We start from the raw sequence: 20033 nt of genomic DNA, 5'->3' as shown, positions 1-20033 counted from the left end.
CAACTTATCTGTATTTATATGTATGAATGTCTGTGTGGCTAAATTTTATAAGTTCCTCAAGGTTAAGAGTTTGTCTCTATCTTTGTGGCATCTTGGTTTAACACAGTCCCTGGCATGTAGTAGGCAGTAAAGATTCCCAGTCTGGGGAATGAGTAGCTTGTCAGGGGGCTACTGTTAGAGTTGGTGAATATTAATGAAAATACTTGCTAACTGCAGAGTTGGAAAAAGGAAGGGAATATTATAATTGTAGTATTAGGACTAAGCATAGTTTCATTTGTATGTCATCCCAAACTCAAATAATTCTCACTGATCCTAAATTCTAATTGTAAATGCTAAGAAGCACCGGAGCAAATGACAATGGAGCTCTTTCTTGTCTACATCCATGTTGGTGAATCTATGGCATGCGTGCCAGAAGAATGCTCCCTTTCCCCTTCCATATGCCTGAGGAAATTCCTCACTTCCCCCACCCTTCTGCCCAGCAGCCAATGGAAGAGCTACCCCCCTCCAGTCTGGGGTAGGGTGCCCATGGGAGCCCTTTCTCCCTCCCCAGGAGCTCACATGCAACATGGGGATTGTCATTTGGGTACTTGGTCGCTAAAACTTTTGTCTTCACTGGTCTACATGTTCAACCTCAGTGGGGAAAAAAAAACTAATCTCATTCAGAATGCAGTCAGCTCACGAAGATTTAATGAGAATATTTCAGAATTAAGATAACCATTGCTAAACAGTGTTTACCGTTTTAGGGTTGGTGATCATCTAGTGGCAATGTTACCTTGAGTCCTTTTGCAAACAACAAAAGAAATTGGATACCTTCACTTGTTTAAAAGATCAGCTCTGCCTTGTTGCTGTATTTAGGTGAGGAAAATGAAACTGAAAGCAATGACAAAGTAATCAAGAGTAAGGTTTCAGTAGAGCCAACTCTATTCAACATGAAAAAAATCTTCTAATTTTTGAAATGACTTTTATACACCAAATTCTAACTTTCTTATATTGGCTGAGGCAGCATTTCCAAACAAACCCAAGAAACACTGCATCTGTTCTTTTGAAAAGGAATCTCAAGTGTTTGTACCTGTAATAGAAAAAATTGCCACCTTGTTCAGTTTCCACAGCACACTTATTAGTAATTACTTTTTTGAATATTTATGTGTGGACTACAAAAACAAAATAAAAATAGAAAAGCAGCTCCATATGAGCAGTTATCCAGTTATTAATACCTAATTCTGTTGATTAGGGAAGTTTGCATAATCTAATATTGTACAGAGCTTAGAATAAAAAAAAATTTCATTTGGTCTGCTTTTGGGGAAAAAAGATTCAAGAATTTGTGAGCCCTTAAAATGTAGCTGTTATTTAAACTTACATTTGGGGGGTAGCTGGGTAGCTCGGTGGATTGAGAGCCAGGCATTAGAGTCAGAAAGTCCTAGGTTCAAATTTGACCTTAGACACTTTCTAGCTGTGTGATCCTGGGCAAGTCACTTGACCCTCATTACCTAACCCTTACCACTCTTCTGCCTTGGAATCAACACAGTATTGATTCTAAGACAAAAGGTATGGGTTTAAAAAAAAAAAAAAAAGAACTAATGGGTATGGGGTTTTTTAGATAAGATAGAATAATAGCATTTTTTCTATGAATTCTGTACTTTTGTGGTTTTCTTTCTAAAGCCTTAAAGTTGCTATGACAACCAATTTCCTTTAAAAAATTAAGTCCCGCTTTTTATTAGAAATTATGATATAAATAAGCAATAGACCATACTCCTCTAGGTTACTATGTTTTTACTTCTGGACTATTTTGTAAAAGAATTTCAGTTTAATGTTCATGTTTTAGTTTTCCTAAAACAGACTGCAATTTAATATCCAAATAATATCTACCATTTACACAGCACTTACTTTATGCCAGGCAAATATAAGTGCTTTATATAAATTATCTAATTTGAACTTTAAAATAGGAATGAACTATTTTTGGAGACAGTGAGGTGGGGGGGGGGGGGTGAGAAGAGTGGAAAATGTGTTTCTATTAGACATGGCTACTAGTTTTGCATGACAAAAACTTTGAGTTCTACCAATTAAAAGCCCCTGATATGCTTCATTCCGTGTGATTTTTGTCCATGCTTCCCCGTAATTTTTCCTCTAGGAGTCAACCCAGTGTGTTTGGAACCTTCTATTATTATTTTATGGCTTCCAAGTGCATTCCTTTATCCATTTTCTTTTACTCTCTGGTCTACCACCGTTTTTCTAATCACAGATGATCTGCCATTTTCATGTACTCTATATTTTATTCAAGATATGTTGATGCATATTTACCCTAATCATGAATCCTTTATTTTTTGGTGGCCTACATGCTATAAGAATTTCTGATGCCTAAGACTCAGCATTGTATTATCACTAGAAAAGTCTTTTTTGTTTCACCAGTAATTTGGGGTTAACTGAACATGTTCTGCAACCTTATAAATGTAAGTTTTCTATTCTCAGTCCACTAGTTATCTAGAGTATTTATCTCAGCTAACCATTTAGCTTCTGAAATGGTCAAAAGAACCACACTGCCAAATATAAACTATCTTATTTTGACCACACCAACTGAATATCTACTCTGTATTATAAATTTCTTCCTGCTTTTCTGCTGGCAAGTAGTATATTAATTTGTATGGAATTTTTGGCTAAGTACAGTCTTTTTTGAAAAATCCATTCTTGTTGCATTTAATTTAATCTTCATGGAGAGGGGAAAAGGTCATCTGCCCTAACTCTTGTATTATGGAGTCATATGGCAATCCAGTGAAAGCTATAGATATCTTCTCAATGTTTTTAAATGCATAAAAATAGGTAAGGTTAACAAAGGAAATGAATTACAATGAAATTATAATTTTTCCCATCTAAATTCAGACACGCTGGTGTGTCAGTTAACTCCAAGTTAGGAATAACTGATCAGTCACATAGGTGGACAACAGCTATTCTTTATGCACTGAAGTTTTTTTTGTCTTGATAATTAGGCCAATCTTATTTGAATGACTTTCAGACAGGAGCATCCATAACTCACTATCTATTTAAGGAATCTCCTATTTGGACTATGTATTACACATCTTTTGGTGAGTGTGACCCTTGCTTAGGGCATATAATTACCTTGTTTAAACACTTGAGCCAGAACCACATGGCAGACAACTGAAATCATAGGCATAAAAGACTGCCACAGGAAAGAATTTATAAAAGAAAAATAAACAGTCCGAGGATATAACCATACCAACATGAAGGGCACAAAAAATCTTTCAACGTGCAGCATGTAGTATACCTACCTACCCCTTAATTCAGCTTCTAAAAAATTTCAGGAGGCAACTTCACATGGCAACTAACTTGTTGGTCACCAAAATTCCCTTCTATATACTCTCCCATCCAAATGCAGTATTAAAAATTAAATCACTATAATATATCCTAAGACTAATAACATCCTCATTAGGATATCCTCAAAAATTACATAGGAGTCACCCATTAGGCAGCTTTTAATACTGTAATTTCCAGTGTATTTTTTTCCAAAAGGGATGAATTAGTAAGTTGTTTCCTTAATATTAGGTGGAAACCTAGATGAATTTGTCACTTAAAGCACAGCAGTTTTCTATTTTCTTTGTAAAAATTTATTTTGAGATTTTGCTATTATACCGGTGACTCAAGAGATAGAGTACTGGGCCTTGAAATCAGAAGACTCTTTTTCCTGAAGTCAAGTCCATCCTCAGATACTTTTTAGCTGTGTGACTGGAAGTCATTTAACACGAATTGCCTCAGTTTTCTCATTTGCAAATGAGCAAGAGAAAGAAAAGGCAAACTAGTCCAGAAGTATCTTTGCCAAGAAAATCACAAAAGGGTTGGACATGACCTAATCAAAATGAGGGTCTTCTTTCTTAAAATGATCATATTTTGAGCTTTTCCAGTGGTATTAGTGGTAATATTTAAATGTTTCATAAAATGTACTCTAAATGCTTTAAGGTAGCATTAAAAGAAGAGCAGTTTCAAATTTTTGGATTTTTTTTTTTATACCACAAGTACTTGCCTAATTTTGCAACCATTTGGTTCATAGGTATGCTTGCTAGTTATTTAACAAATACAGATAGCTATTCATCAAGATAGCAAGACAGAATGCAATTTCTCAAGAAAGAATGTGGTTCAATTCCATTAATTGAGGCAAACTTTCTATATCCCAAGAAAATATGCCTAATTTTCGTACTGAAATTCATTACTATTATATTTCGTAAGAAACAGGAATTATGAATAAAAATCAGTTAATTTCTCAAGTCTCAGACTAGAAAAAGGAATACTTTAAAAATTTCTCATGAAATTTATTACAAATAGTCTTGTTATCTCACCCAAATTCAGAAAATGTAAGGACCACTTAGGAAATGTGCATTTTAAAAATTCTAATAGGAATAGGAAGTTACCCTGCATATGAGATAAGCATAAATAAACAATAGCAGAGGATAATTTTAATGTTCAAGCTTTATTAGGAAGTTGGGAAACACCCCCAATTCTGTCAGTTTTAAAAAGGTTTAAGGAGCTGCTTTGAATAAACTTTTGCTTGTCTATAAACAAGGCCAGTTATAGGAGCCAAGTCAATGTACTTTATTTGAAAGAAGCTACCACTACCAGGTTATTTGAGTTTAGTTAAGTTAATGGAGTTTGTTAGACACCCCATAAATACTCAAAGTCCAGCAAAAGCAAAGTCCACAGTTAGTTAAAAAGTAGTTGTGTTGCACTAAGTAGAATTTGGCATGTGTTGATTTGATAGAGTTCAGAGTTTTACTAACTACTATGAAACCAGTACAAGAGTAGTATTTTCCTACTTCATCTAGTGACTATCCATAGGTCCAAGTTTTAAAAAGGCAACATAAGTGATCCTCCATCTTCACCCCCTTGGCAAAAGAGGCAGAAAAGGGTTAAGTTGGATAATTTTTGGAAAAAACCCTTATCATACTTAACCCTTTTCATGCCACACTATCATGACACAATAATCTCTGGTTTGAAATTGTTTTAATAACACGAAAATCCAAACTGGAAAACAAACAGAATTATTTCAGCATTAACTAGACCCTTGTGAACAAATCTGCTATTGATTCAAATAGATTGCTTAATATAAGTTTGAGATAAAATAGGCAAAATCCTTACAACCATCCCAAAGCAAAGTTTTTTGTTTTTGTTTTTCACAAAGAACAACTGGACTTGTGGATACAAGATAAATTTTTAATAAATTGGAAATTTGTCACTGGGCTAATAATCCACAGGACACTACTGCTACATAGTTCACATGTAAAACATTTCTTTAAAAAAAAGTATTATAGCACTCATTGTTACATATTATCATCATCTGATTCATCATCTTCTTTCAAAGACTCCTGTGAAAAGAAGAATAGTCAGTCAATGTTTGAACACTAAAATGCTTCTTGAATAGTCTGTTAGGAAGGATACATCTATAAGAAAAAACATTCACTTTACAACTGCTGAAAATCCAGTACTGAATAAAGGGGCTTTTAAAATATAGGACTAATCTGTAAATGGACCCCCGCCCTCACCCCCAATCTGCTTTCAAAGATCATTTCAAGTTAATGTGTTCTATATTTCCCATAACATTCTTGTTCATTTTCAAAAACTCATTTTGACCCAATTCTAACCACACTTAGAGAAAAAAAATTGCATTTCTATGAATTACTTACCTTGGCATATTTTTCTGCTTCCTCTCTTATATCTTTCGGGACAATTTCATGCCTTCCTTTGGTTACTGAAAAACCGTATTTTTAAATGTAAGGATGATAACTTAAAAGCATTGTAGCAGTATATTAGAATTATAATGTAATAATTTGAAAATGTCATATGTTTAAATATAACACATATTTAAAAACTAAAATATATTGTCAAGACTTAATGCAGTTGGCCCTTAATGCAGTTGCTGGAGCTTTGCTGAGAAAAATCAAAAGAAGAATTCATAATCACTCTATTATTAGAAATAAAAGAGAGGCAGAGTCAAGATGGCAGCTTAGAGGCAGTTAAAGTTCACACCTCTGAAAACCCTTCCTTACTGATTAAAAATAAAATGCTCCTAGGAGACTGAAAACCAAATCTAACAACAGAACAGAGCTAAGGAACCCTCATACTGGTCTCAACTTAAAAGGTATGCCCCCCAAAAAGCCTAAATTCAAGAACACTTGGCTTTAAGGGGAAGGAATAAGGAGGTCCCAGGACCCCTCCCCCACCTACAGTACTGAGCCTCCAGCAGTGGCTGGAATCTCTGGTCTGGAGGGAGTACCTTGATGGCACAGCTGTACAAGGTTCAGGGCATTGAACACAGGGATTGGGGAGGCAGCTGGAGAAGCACAGAGTAGGCAGCCTAGTTGCCGCCAGGACACTTCATCTTGCCCCCTTCATCCTTCTTGGGGTTTTGGCCTCAGGGCACATCCAGCTTCACAAATCAACTCTGCCCTGGTTCAGTCTTATTAATAGGGCACATAAGAAGCATTCAGAAGGCAGGGAAGCTCAAGCTCCAACATCCCTCCCCCAGACTGCTCTGAGAACCTTGCTGACTAAGCTCCAAGGGCAAAGGCTACAACTTTGATAACAGGGTGGGAAGCACAACTCCTTTTCAAGGCCTGACATCAGGGCTCAACCTGACTAATCAGCAGAGCAGAGAAGAAGCCCCTTCAGAACAGAATAACCCAAACCCTCATATCCACAACATAATCAAAGTAACAAGATCACAGGCAATTTACAGGGGGGAAAGGGAAAAATATGAATAAACAACAGAAAAAGAAAAAAGAAATGACAATTGACAGCTTCTATCCAGGTAATGAACAAAGAACAATTGAAACGGGGACCAAGGAACACCAAGCAAAAATACAGAAACTCCAGTGAATTGGACACAGGTTTTGGAAAAACAATTAAGACAGGCTGCAGACAACTGGGAAAATAACTTAAAAAGCAAAATAAGTCATCAGGAAGCAGAAAATAGTGTCTTGAAAGCCAAAATTAACCAGCTTGAAAATGAGGCAAAGGAGATGAAAGATGACCTCCAAAGAAAATCAGACCAGAGGGAGGATGACCAAAAAACCAGGGATGAAATTCAGTCTTTAAAAACTAGAATCCAACAACTAGAAGCAAATGACTTCACAAGGCAGCAAGATTCTATAAACCAAAATTTAAAATTTTTTTTAAAATGAGGAAAATATGAAAAACCTCATTCACAAAATGACAAGACCTGAAAACAGAGGCAGAAGAGATAATTTAAGAATTATTGGACTACCAGAAGAGCATGACAAAAGGAAAAGCCTGGATATCATTCTACAGAAAATTATCCAAGAAAACTGCCCCAACATTCTCAAGCGGATGGGGGGAGGGGGGGGAGTAAAGATTGAAAGAATCCAGAGATCACCTCCTGTGTTTAACTCTGAATTGACAACACCCAGGAATGTTATAGCCAAATTTAAGAACTACCAGAACAAAGAAAAAATATAAGCTGCTAAGAAGTCATTCAGATACCATGGAACCACAATTAGGATAACACAAGATCTGGCTGCATCTACACTGAAGGACCAAAAGGCATGGAATATGATATTCCAAAAAGCAAGGGAACTAGGTATACAACCATTAATCAATTACCCAGCAAAACTGATTATATTCATATAGGGGAAAGTATGGTCATTTAATAAAATAGAAAACTTCCAGGCATTCATAAAGAAAAACAAACTTAAAACAGAAATTTGATGTCCAAACATAGAACTCAGAAGAATCACCAAAGGTAATTAAGGGGGGGGGAAAAACACCTTTTTTAAGGGACCCAACAAGTTAACATGATTTGTTTCCTTATAAGAAAAGATGATATTGATAACTCTTAAAAACTACCTGGGTAGCTAGAAGAATTAGACTTAGAGGGAACAATGACAAACTATAGGATGAAATCCAAGATATATACATATATGCATACATAATATAACTAGAGGTAAAAAGCTGGGTTAATACTAAGAAAAGTGGGGGGAAAGACAAAATGGGGTAAACTTATATTTCATGAAAAAGCTTACAGCGGGAGTTGGGAAGAGCAACAATATACTGGAAGGGTGAAGAGGTTGGAGACAGAAAATACATCATTCTTAAGAGCACAGAAACTGACTTAAAGAGGGAAGAACAATCAAATCCTTTGGGGAAGAGAATTGATTCACGCCCTACAGAGAAGTAGAATGGTAACAAACAGACTTGGGGAAGGGAAGTAATACAAGGCAGGGATAGTGTGTGGGGTATTTTAAATAGACCCTAAAGAACAACAGGAAGGGAATAAGAAGGGGGGGGGTAGCAAAATAAGGGTAGGAATTAGAGGGACTGATTAAAAACAAAACACTGGAGTAGAAGGAAATGGTGAAAGAAAGAGCAGGACTAGTAGTAGAAGCCAAAATGTTGGGAAATACACAGCTGGTAATCATAAAACTGAATGTGAATGGAATGAACTCTCCCATCAAACACAAGCAAATAGCAGAGTGAATTAGAAACCAAAATCCTACCATAGGTTGTCTACAAGAAACACAAGTGAGGAAGGTAGACACACCCAGGGTAAAGAAAAGGGGATGGATCAAAATCTATTGTACATCAACTGAGAAAAAGAATGCAGGAGTCACAATCATGAAATCTGACAAAACCATAGTAAAAATAGATCTACTTAAAAGATAGGGAAGGCAATTATATCCTGAAAAAAGGCAGTATAGACAATGAGGAAATATCAGTACTCAACATGTATACACCAAATGGTGTAGCATCCAAATTTCTAAAGTAGAAACTAGTAGAGCTCAAAGATGAACTAGACAGTTAAACTATACTAGTGGGAGACCGGAACCTTCCGCTATCAAATCTAGATAAATCAAACCAAAAAATAAAGAAGAGATAAGAGATGTGAAAGAAACATTAGAAAAATTAGACTTATTTATATAAGTATATATATAGTAGTTATATGGAGAGAAATAAATACAGACAAAAAGGAATATATACCTTCTTTTTAGCAGCACATGGTACATTCACAAAGATTAACCATGTACTAGAGCATAAAAATATTGCAAACAAGTGCAAAAGAGCAGAAATAATAAATGCAACCTTTTCAGATCATAATGCAATAAAAAATAATAATTAGTAAGGGTACATGGAGAGGCAAATCAAAAATTAATTGGAAATTAAATAATATGATTCTCCAAAATTGGTTAAAGAATCAATCATAGAAACAATAATTTCCTTGAAGAAAATGGCAATGATGAGTAATGCTTTCAAAATGTATGGGATGCAGACAAGCAGTACTAGGGGAGAAATTTATATCCTCGAGTTCATATATAAACATATTAAGGAGGGCAGAGATCAATGAATTGGGCATGTACATTAAAAAACTAGAAAGTGAACAAATTAACAATCCTCAGTTAAAAAACTAAAATAGAGATCGTAAAAATTAAAGGAGAAATAAAATCAAAGGTAAAAGAACTTTGAATTAATAATTAAGACTAGAAGCTGGCACTTTGAAAAAAAATAAAATGGACAAAGTACTGGTCATTAGGAATGAAGAAAACCAAATTAACAGTATCCAAGAGGAAAAGGGAGAATTCACCTCCAACAAAAAGGAAATTATGGCAATCATTAAAAACTTATGCCTAATTATATGGCAATCTAGGCAATAAGGATGAATATTTACAAAAATATAAATTGCCTAGATTAACAGAAGAAGAAATAGAATACCTAAATAACCCCATATCAGAAAAAGAAATTGAACAAGCCATCAAAGAACTACCTAAGAATAAATCCCCAGGACCAGATGAATTCTATAAAACATTCAAAGAACAACAAATCCCAATACTATACAAACTTTTTGACAGAATAAGCAAGGGACTTCTACCAAATGCCTTTTATGACAAAAACATGGTACTGATTCCAAAGCCAAGCAGGTCAAAAACAGAAAGAAATCTACAGACCAATCTCCCTAATGATCATAGATGCAAAAATCTTAAATACAGCACTAGCAAAAAGACTCCATTAAGTGATCATGAGGGTTATTCATTATGATCAGGTGGGATTTATACCAGGAATGCAAGGATGGTTCAATATTAGGAAAACAATCCACATAAATGACCATATTAACAAGCAAACTAACAAAAAAAAAATCCACATGATTATCTCAATAGATGCAGAAAAACATTTGCAAAATACAACACTCATTCCTATTGAAAACACTAGAAACTATAGAAATAGAAAGGCCTTTCCTAAAAATAATAAACAGTATATATATATATATAACCATCAGCAAATATCATCTGCAATGGGGATAAACTAGAAGCCTTCCCAAAAAGATCAGGAGTGAAACAAGGATGCCCATTATCACCTCTACTATTTAACATTGTACTAGAAACACTAGCAGTAGCAATTAGAGAAGAAAAAGAAATTGAAGGAATTAAAATTGGCAATGAGGAGACCAAGCTATCAGAAGAAAAACAACTGCTTGATCACATGGGTAGATGGGGATATAATTGAAGATATAGACTCTAAATGATCACCCTAGTGCAAACATCAATAATATGGAAATAGAATTTGATCAAGGACACATGAAAAACCCAGTGAAGTTGAGTATCAGCTATGAGAGGGAGTGAAGGGAGGGTAGGGAAAGAACATGATTCTTGTAACCAAGGAAAAACATTCTAAATTGACTAAATAACATTTTTTAAAAATTAGAAATAAAAAACTGGAAATATAGCATTGTATGTAAATGGCAGTACTTGGAAAGCAGGAATGTCTCTTTCAGGTATTATCTTTCTGAAATCAATACTTGTATTGAAATGATTATGAAATCCTGAAAAATGATCAGCATTCAAACCTCAACATGTGACAGTTTAAAAAACACTTAAAAATCAAAACAATGACAAAACACTAAGTTATCCCAAAGGGTATAAAATCTAAGCTCATCAAACAAAAATATACTAAAGAATATTTTAATTTTACCTTCTCCAACCCAGCTAAGCTCCAGTTCAAAAGCTTTGTCCTTAACTTCATCATGTACTATATAAATTCTGGAATATGATAAGAAAAGTAATTAAATTACCACATAAAATAAGTTAACTCATATAAATAAAATCAAATTTTGGCAATGGAGTGGGGGGGGGAGGGGGGGATGAGGAAAAGGAAAGGGAGAAGAACAGGTAGAGAGATTTTCAAAACATGTTCAGTATAAATCTATTGTTTTTAGGTCATGAGAGTATCTAAAGACCCATGAATTGTTTCACAGTTGTAAAACCATATATTTATGGTTAAAGGACAAAAACTTAAGGAGAATGAGAGATTGAAGGAACATTCAAGGGAATTAATGTATATTATAATCACCAAGTTGACAAAGAGCATAAATTTAAGAATTCTGAAACACAAATTCAAATTATTCACTAGCTTTGTGAGCCCCCATTTCCTTTTTTATAAAATGAGAGGATTGGAGTTAAATAACCTCTGAAGCACCTTAGATGACCTCTTAAATCATAATCCTAAATATCTCTTCTTAACTCTCCCCAATTCTAATCCTCCCCCTAACAAATCTTTCAGATAATCTAATGTGCAGATTATTTAACTGCTCCTCTTGCCTCTAAGGTGTAAACCTTAAAATTCCTTAGACTTATAAATGTTGGAAATTTCACCATTGGGAAATTTCATACTTGGAAAATTTCTTACTGATAGTCTATTGGAATGTGAACCCCATTGGCATGGGAGGTTCCTCCTCCTCCCTTCTTAAGATTACTTTAGGACAGAAACCTTTTGCTGAACAATGGAAAGGACTTTGACCTATGCTTAAGCATAGAACAGGAAGTTCTTTGAGTCATGATTGATTTTAGAATTGATACAATGGAGATACTTGGAATCAATCTCCACCCTACTCAGTCCTAACAGGATTGAGGAAGGGCTGCAGCATAGATCAAAATTTAATTATTCCAATCTCTACCCTACTCAGGTTAACAGGATTTAGGAAGGGCTGTAGCAAAGGATCAAAGATTTAATTATTTGAAAATATGACCTTCAACAGACATGTGCAAAGCCAGAGACCTCTGGGCGGTCCTGGGTTAAGCTAGAGCCTCCATTGGCACAGGGAAATTGATGGACAGTGATTGGTAGATGTGAGAACTGAGGGGAGGGAACTTGGATGGTTTCCTTAAAGATAGCAGGGTCTGAAGACTCAGGGTGGTGGTTGAGGAGTTTGTCTGAGTGGTTGGAGTGTGCTCTGAGAAGCTTGCTCTGAAGGAAGCTGAAGGTGGGGGCCTTTGAGACTGTTTCTCCATTTTGGTCACGTGAGTAATAGGGACTGATCTCTTTTCTTTGCCCCAGCTATCTAAGGGCTTGGGCCTTTTGGCCCAGCCTAAACAGAGGGGGTATTTAAGCCCTATTCCCTTCTCTCCCCTTTCGAGCGCGCTCTCTCTCTCTCTCTCTCTCTAATTCCTTTCTTCCTCCTGTTTGTAATTAAACTCTATAAAAGGCTGACGGCTGATTTGACTTTTCATTTAGGAATTACATAGCTGAATTCCTTGGCGACCTTAAATTAATATACATATCAGTCTTTTAAAGTGATTTCCTTGTCACAAAGGATAAAAGCACAACCTCTTCAGCATAGGCCTTCTATTATCTGGTTCAAACTTATGGTCTTTAAATAGAGGGCATTTTGTACTTCCCTGCATTTGAGGGGGAAAAAAATACCTTTAACTTTCAGATTATGTATTTTTCTCTCTATCTTATAGCTTTTTATTGCTCTTTCCCTCTTTAAATTATCTTTTATTTACTAATCCATTGTTGTATCCCAATGAAGTTTTTATTTTGAAAATCTGTCATGAGTTTAAGACAATTAAATTAACTTAATGGAAACCTCTCCTCCTTTCTTTATGGCCCAAAGTCCCACATTTCCCAATTCTCATGATAGCTGAGTATGAAAAAGGAACTTTTTTTCCTAAGCCTATATATGTTCATGGGAAAAAAGAATAAGAAAGACCAGTGATTTGGTAATGAACAAGTTGCATAAGTGGCCTTAAATAAGGAAAAAATAGTCAACATTAACTTTTTAAAAGTTACATATCAAAAATTATCCCCATTTACCAACTCTAGATATTAACAAGTAATGACTACAACTATAAAAGGAATTCTGAGTCCTACTAAGTTGAAAAATTTAATGGAGAAAAAATACTTACATTTTTGCAACTTCTTTAACAACATCACGACAGGTCATTTCTTTCATCTATGAGAGAATATATATTAAAAGATTGAGGGGGCATCTGGTTAGCTCAGTGGATTGAGAGTCAGGCCTAGAGACGGGAGGTCCTAGGTTCAAATCTGGCCAATACACAGTATTGACTCCAAGACTGAAGGTAAGGGTTAAAAAAAAAAAGATTGATAACAATAAATTATATAAATTATACAAACAATATGTATAACAAATTGCTTACATTTTTAAAAATCTTTGAGCTTAGTAAAGGCATTATTTTACTAGCTTTGTAGATTAGTAACTGAAAGCCAAATAAGGTTTCACTATTTCCTGTTTCTAGCATCAATGTTTTTGAGACTGCCTACATTATATTTGAATGCTATTAACATCATTACATGTAAAAATTTATTACAAAAACTAGAGTATATCCAAAGGTAACTTTATCAATTTCTCATTCTAAATAGTGGATTCCTTTCTTAATTACCTCAAGTTTTTTATAATAATTTCAATACCATAGTGCCTGTGCTCTCTCTTTTATGAAGACAGTTTAGTTCAGGCAAAGCCAAGATGACAGGGTACAAGCTAGGACCCTGCCAAATCCGCCAAAAAACTTTAAAATAATTTCTCAAATCAAATTCTGGTACAGTAGAAAATAAAAGAAATAATAAAAGAAAAAATCAGAATAAGACTTTTCCTACCTAAGACAACTTAGAAGTTCTACAGGAGAGTTCTTAACCCTGGGACAGGTGATGGCATGGAGAATGGTTAGAGCTCCAGCAGGGGGCCTTGTGGAGACAGCTGTACCAGTAGAACCATATTTGAAAGCTCAACTCACAGCCAGTAAAGGGAGTTGGACAATAGGTTAGAGATTGTTGAGAAACCTTTGTGGGCACTGGGTCCTTATTTGTAACTCTATTGCAGCTCTATATAGAATCCTAAGAAGTTTTAGGATGGAGAACACTTGTTCAGCCACAAAGGAGAAAGTGCCACAGTTCTAAGATGAAGAGGACTGTTAGCACTACAGGAGAGCAGGAGACCCAGTTATCAGTTCCAAGGCAAAAAAGAGCACAAGCCAGGAGAGTAATGACCAAACCTCTCCCAAGATAACACAACCTTGGATGCTGCCAGAACTTACAAATCCCCACAACTAGCTCTGGATATAGCAGCACAAAAAAGCCTTAAGCTTGGCACAGTTACTCCATGCTCAGATGAATAGAGCCAAACTTTAACATAAAATTCAAAGTCAAGAAATAGGCTAGGAAAATGGAACAAACAAAAAAAGAATCTGATTATTAAAAGTTGCGGGGGGGGGGGGGGGGGGCAAGACAAACTTACAACAATGCAAAAACAACCAACAGCAAAGCCTCAGAAAAAAATTGCTAATTGATCTAGGGTCAGCAAAAATTCTTGGAAATTTTTAAAAAGAGTGAGAGAGAACATTTTGGGAAAAGAAATAAGAAAAATTAAAAAAATTAAAAGAGGTACAAAAAAAATTGAAGAAAATAATATCTTAAAAAGCAGAATTGGCCTAAGGGAAAAAGAGGCATAAAGATTCTTTGATGAACTTCTTTTGGCCAAATGGAAGAGGAGGCATAAAAATTGACTGAAGGGAAAAAACTAATTATCCAAATGAAAAGAAGTGCAAAAAGTTCACTAAAGAAAATGACTCCATAAAAATTAGAATTAGCCAAGTGAAAACGTATTACTCCTTGAGATATCAAGAAACATAGTTAAAAGTTTTTTTAAAAGAGAGGGAACAAAATGGGAAATATATCAGTGGAAAAATGATTGACTTGGAAAATATATAGAAAATACCTTAAGAGTTATGAGTCTAAACATGGAAATAGGTTCTGATCAAAGACACATGTAAAACCCAGTGAAACTGCACACCAGCTATGGGAAGGGGCAGGAGGAGGGGAGGAAAGGAAAAAATATTCTTGTAACCAAGGAATAATGTTCTAAATTGACTAAATTAATTTTTCTAAAATAAAAAGGAAGAAAAGTGGGAGTCAAGAGAATCAAACTATATTAAAAAGTGTTAAAATTATTTTTTAAAATAATCTTGCTGAAAGTGGTTGATAATTCTTTACAAATGTTAAATGCAAATTACCCAGGTGTCCATAGTTTTAAAAATAAATAAATGTCTTTTTTAAATAGTTACCAAAAAAAAAAGAAATAGAAGAGAATACCTACAAACTAAATTTGTTGAACTGAGAAAAGTGAGATTCCCAGAGGCTACAAATGCTAAACTAAAGGGAAATTGTTCAGCATAATTCTACAGTAAACATACTAAGAATGTTACCAGAATGACAAAAGAATCTGTTCTCCAAAACTTCAGCTGGACATGTAAACATTATGTAGCAATTCTGTCCTTTGTAGCTAAATTCCTAGAAAAGGCTGTCTACAATAGTTGCCTCCATTTTCTTCTAACTCTTAATCCCTTACAAAGTGGCTTCTGACTTCATTATTCCACTCCTTGAACTCTCCTTCAGCCTTTATACTATTGATCACTCTCTCCTCCTTTATACTCTTTTCTCTCTAGGTCTCCTGAACACAACTCTCTCCTGATTTTCTATCTGACTGCTCCTTCTTGGTTTCCTTTGCTGGATCTTCATCCAGATCATGCCCTCTAACTATATGTGTCCCTCAAGGTTCTGACTTGGACCCTCTTCTTTTCTCCTTCTGTATTACTTCACTTGAAAATCTTATCAGGTCCCATGGATTTAGTTACCATTTCAATGCTAATGATTCTCAAATATACCTATCCTGCACCTCAAACTATCCAGTAGATATCATAAACTCAATATATACAAAACAGAACTCCTTTTCATCCTAAATGTTCTCCTTCCTTCTATCTTCTCTATTATTAGAGAGAGCAATGCCAAAGTTGTTGGCAAGGCCTGCTGACTTCACCTTCAAAACATCTCTCAAATAATCCCCCTTCTCTGACACTGCAACCACTTTAGTACAGGCCCTCCATACCACATGCCTAGATTATTGCAATAGCCCACTGGTAGGTTTATCTGCCTCAAGTCTCTCCCCACACCAATCCATCCTTCAGTCATTAAAGTGATTTTCCTAAAGTGCAAGTCTGATCATGTCATCCTCTATAAACTCCAGTGGTTCACAGCCCCTTCATTCCATCCCACGAATACAAAAATGGGACCTGTGAGTGGAAAATAGCTATTAGAATACTAGTGGTTGTGGCTATATAATGGGTAATGGTAATCATGTCAAGTAAATATAATACATAAACTATGGCCAGGGCTTCTCTGAACTGTTTTATTATTGTGGCTGCCAAGGTTATTAAAGTCTCAAAAGCAACTGCAATATAATTTATGCAACTTAAGGCAGCTCATCTGCATGGTACCTTAATCCTGGGCTTACTTAGATTTATTACTGGAAAATCACCTAATCCAGTGTTATCCCCCTTCATTTTAAAAGCTAGAAAATGCAGGTCCAGAAAGGCAAGGTGCCTTGCTCACAGTTGTGCAAGTGTACATGAGAACCTGGTGGAGTATGACAACAAGGTGGATGTGAAATATGGTGTTGACAAACCAGATCCATATTATAATTTTTACTGTATTTCTACCACTGCATTATTTTAACCCCACTGCTTTATTTATTGGCTATTACTTTAAGTATCTGAATAGAGTATCATTAGAATATTCTAATACCAGAATGGTTGAACAAATTGTGGTATATGTTGGTGATGGAATACTATTGTGCTCAAAGGAATAATAAACTGGAGGAATTCCATGTGAACTGGAATGACCTCCAGGAATTGATGCAGAGTGAAGAGGAGCAGAACCAGGAGAACATTGTACAGAGACTGATACACTATGGTACAATTGAATGTAATGAACTTCTCTATTAGTAGCAACAGAACAATTCAGAGGGATTTATGAGAAAGAACGCTATTTACATTTAGAGGAAAAACTGTGGGAGTAGAAATACAGAAGAAAAACAACTGCTTGATCACATGGGTCGATGGGGATATAATTGAAGATATAGACTCTAAATGATCCCCTAGTGCAAACATCAATAATATGGAAATAGGATTTGATCAAGGACACATGAAAAACCCAGTGAAGTTGAGTATCAGCTATGAGAGGGAGTGAAGGGAGGGTAGGGAAAGAACATGATTCTTGTAACCAAGGAAAAACATTCTAAATTGACTAAATAAAATTTAAAAACAAAAACCCAATTCCACAAGAACCAACTCAAAGTTCTGTGTAATTTCTTTATATATTGTTTTATCTAATTATTGAAGAAATATTATATTACAGTGAGGGTTAATCTATACTAATAGGAGTTGGGGAAAAGATAAAATGGCTTGGGCCATTTTATCAGAGGTCAGAGTTTTAGTTTATAAACAGCCATGGTAGCTATGACATCTTTAAAAATATCTAGCCTTATTTCAGCAAGTGTTTTGTCTCAAGAAATACAGTTGCTGACCAGAAGGAATCCTTGGAACAGTGATACAAACAGGATTTGGACATTGACAATAAGAACCCAAAAGGGTTATTGGCCCCCAATATATAAATTCAATAAGAACAGAATAACAGAAGAGCCTAAAAATCTTGAGGTCTGCCAATGACATATAAGTAACAGAACTAAGTACTATTTAATCTGGACTTCAAAGCATGGGTAAGTTTAAGATGTGCAAATAACATTCTAAGTATGAAAAAAAGCATGTCAGGTTGGGAATGAAGTACACCAACTGGATTGTTGAATCAAGTCTGATTTGTATTTAGGCAGGGTAGGAAGTCCTATGGACAACAGCCAAAGTCATGTTTTATAAAATTGATCTGATAATCAAAAAAAATTACCTGATTAGTATTTTACAATCAGTTTTAAATTAAAGGTGGGAAATAGGGAGAACTTGTGCTCCTGTACCTGAGGCCCTTCCCCTCCAACCTCAACTCCTCTTTTCCCCTTCCTACCCCCTAACCATGGCTGCTTTAATGCAAGGAGCCCATGTGGAGGACCTCAGGTCAACTGTTGCTGTTCCCTTCCTGGAACAGGCTTGGGGGTTCTGCCACCCACCTCCAAAGCTAGAAATAGCACCACCACCCCCAAGGAAAAGGAAACCTACTTTTGAACACTACATTTTCTTTTAAACCTCACAAAAACCTGATAAGGAAACACAAATTCTTATCACTCTCTCCAGCTTCAGTGACTTCTTTTGTGCCTAGGATAAAATACCAACTCTTAAAACTTAGCAATCTTTCTACACTAAATGTATTCTTTCCTTTTCCATGAAGTCTACATTTCAGTCAGAGCACCAAAATTGGCCTTCTATCTCCTCCTTCACTTCCAAATCTTGACTTGTACCTCAACTCAAGTGCTGTCTTTTTTCAAATTTAAGTATTACCTGCCTCCTCTTCAAAACAACACATTTACATGTATTTCTGCATTGGATCAAAATGTCCAAGTAAAAAACATATCAATACTAACTACCACTTGAAACATTTTACAGTAATTTTTTTCTAAATGATAACAAGTACACTTGGGACAAGTGAAAGATATTAATGAATTTAATCAGTACATTAAATGCTGCAAAAAAAATTAAATACAAATAAAACAATTTTTATACTCTTATTTTTATTTCATAAGACTGGGTGTCTCCCTATCTCTTCCAGGCTTCAAATAACAAACTCTCTGAAAGCTTAGTCCAACTCTGAACAACAAAGGAGCTTTGGCCTGGTCAGTCAGCCCTTTCTCAGGCAACCTGATGGCCTGCCCAGCTTCTAGGGACGACGCATCATAATCATGCCAAATGTAATGCTTACCCTGAGATGGCCTGAATTGACTATAACTCAGAACCCCTAAGGTCAAGGATGTAACAGACTCTACTTCTTTGAGGCAGTACTGAGTATAGGGATTATAAGGATATGACCCAATGCCAAGCTATACTATATTTTAAAACAATGCTTTTCTGTGTACTGAATAAAAAGTAAGAATCTATTTTGACTTTCATTTTTGTTTGGCTGCCATTATAGTATATGAACAATGGTAGGTAAAAATTTAAATATATTGGGCAATCTTGGTAAAAGAATATCTCAAGAGCAGAATTTTTCCCCAACTACATATTTTTTTATATTACCATTGTTAAAACTTTTTGGCAAATTGAATATTTATATAATTGAGTCTTACCTGGAGTTTCTCTATCTCTGTTTTTGCAGCTTGTCTGGCTTTCCCAATGGCACATCCCCAATAGCCCTACAAAAACACAGGTAGTATATAAAGATTTTCATTTACCGGGTTAAAATAATGAGAATAGCAATATAAACTATTTATAAGGAAAGAAAAAAAATATAAAGTATAGAAAATGCTTTTGAAGTTCTATCTTGTTTTACTTACATATGTCATATATACAATTTGGAAAGTTTTTGCTATACAAAGATATGGTGATAAGAGATGTGACTAGCATGTTTAAGTTGGCCATCTGTAGTTCCTTTAAACTTCATCTATGAAAAATAAAACATTTACTTTTCCAGGAGGCATCCAGGTAGCTCAGTGGATTTAGAGTCAGGCCTAGAGATGGGAGGTTCAAATCTGGTCTCAGACACTTCCCAACTGTGTGACCCTGGGCAAGTCACTTAACCCCCATTGCCTAGCCCTTACCATTCTTCTGCCTTGGAACCAATACACAGTATTAATTCCAAGATGGAAGGTAAGGGTTTGAAAAATTTACTTTTCCAAACAAATAAAGTCAAATTTCATATCCTGGAAATGCTATACACTTAACAGGGGAGCTAGGTTCAAATCTAGCCTCAGACACTTCCTAGATATGTGACTGGACAAGTCATTTAACTGGAATTGT

General features: G+C 35.3%; 1 protein-coding gene across 1 annotated transcript in view; it reads right to left on the bottom strand.

Annotated features, from left to right (window-relative positions):
- Positions 1–5193: 5193 nt before the first annotated feature.
- PSMA3 (proteasome 20S subunit alpha 3) overlaps positions 5194–20033 on the bottom strand; it is a 41069-nt gene continuing 26229 nt past the window's right edge. Inside the window, exons 7-11 of the mRNA XM_001369061.4 lie at positions 19364–19429; positions 13191–13237; positions 10978–11045; positions 5685–5749; positions 5194–5366 (exon numbers count right to left, since the gene is read on the bottom strand). Of these exons, the coding sequence (XP_001369098.1) occupies positions 5322–5366; positions 5685–5749; positions 10978–11045; positions 13191–13237; positions 19364–19429 (291 nt within the window). The 3' untranslated portion in view covers positions 5194–5321. The remainder of the gene's footprint in view (positions 5367–5684; positions 5750–10977; positions 11046–13190; positions 13238–19363; positions 19430–20033) is intronic.

The sequence above is a fragment of the Monodelphis domestica genome, chromosome 1 (assembly GCF_027887165.1).
Source record: "Monodelphis domestica isolate mMonDom1 chromosome 1, mMonDom1.pri, whole genome shotgun sequence".
NCBI classification, from domain to species: domain Eukaryota; kingdom Metazoa; phylum Chordata; class Mammalia; order Didelphimorphia; family Didelphidae; genus Monodelphis; species Monodelphis domestica.
Note: the sequence above shows the minus strand (reverse complement) of the source record. Positions and strands in the feature narration are given on the sequence as shown.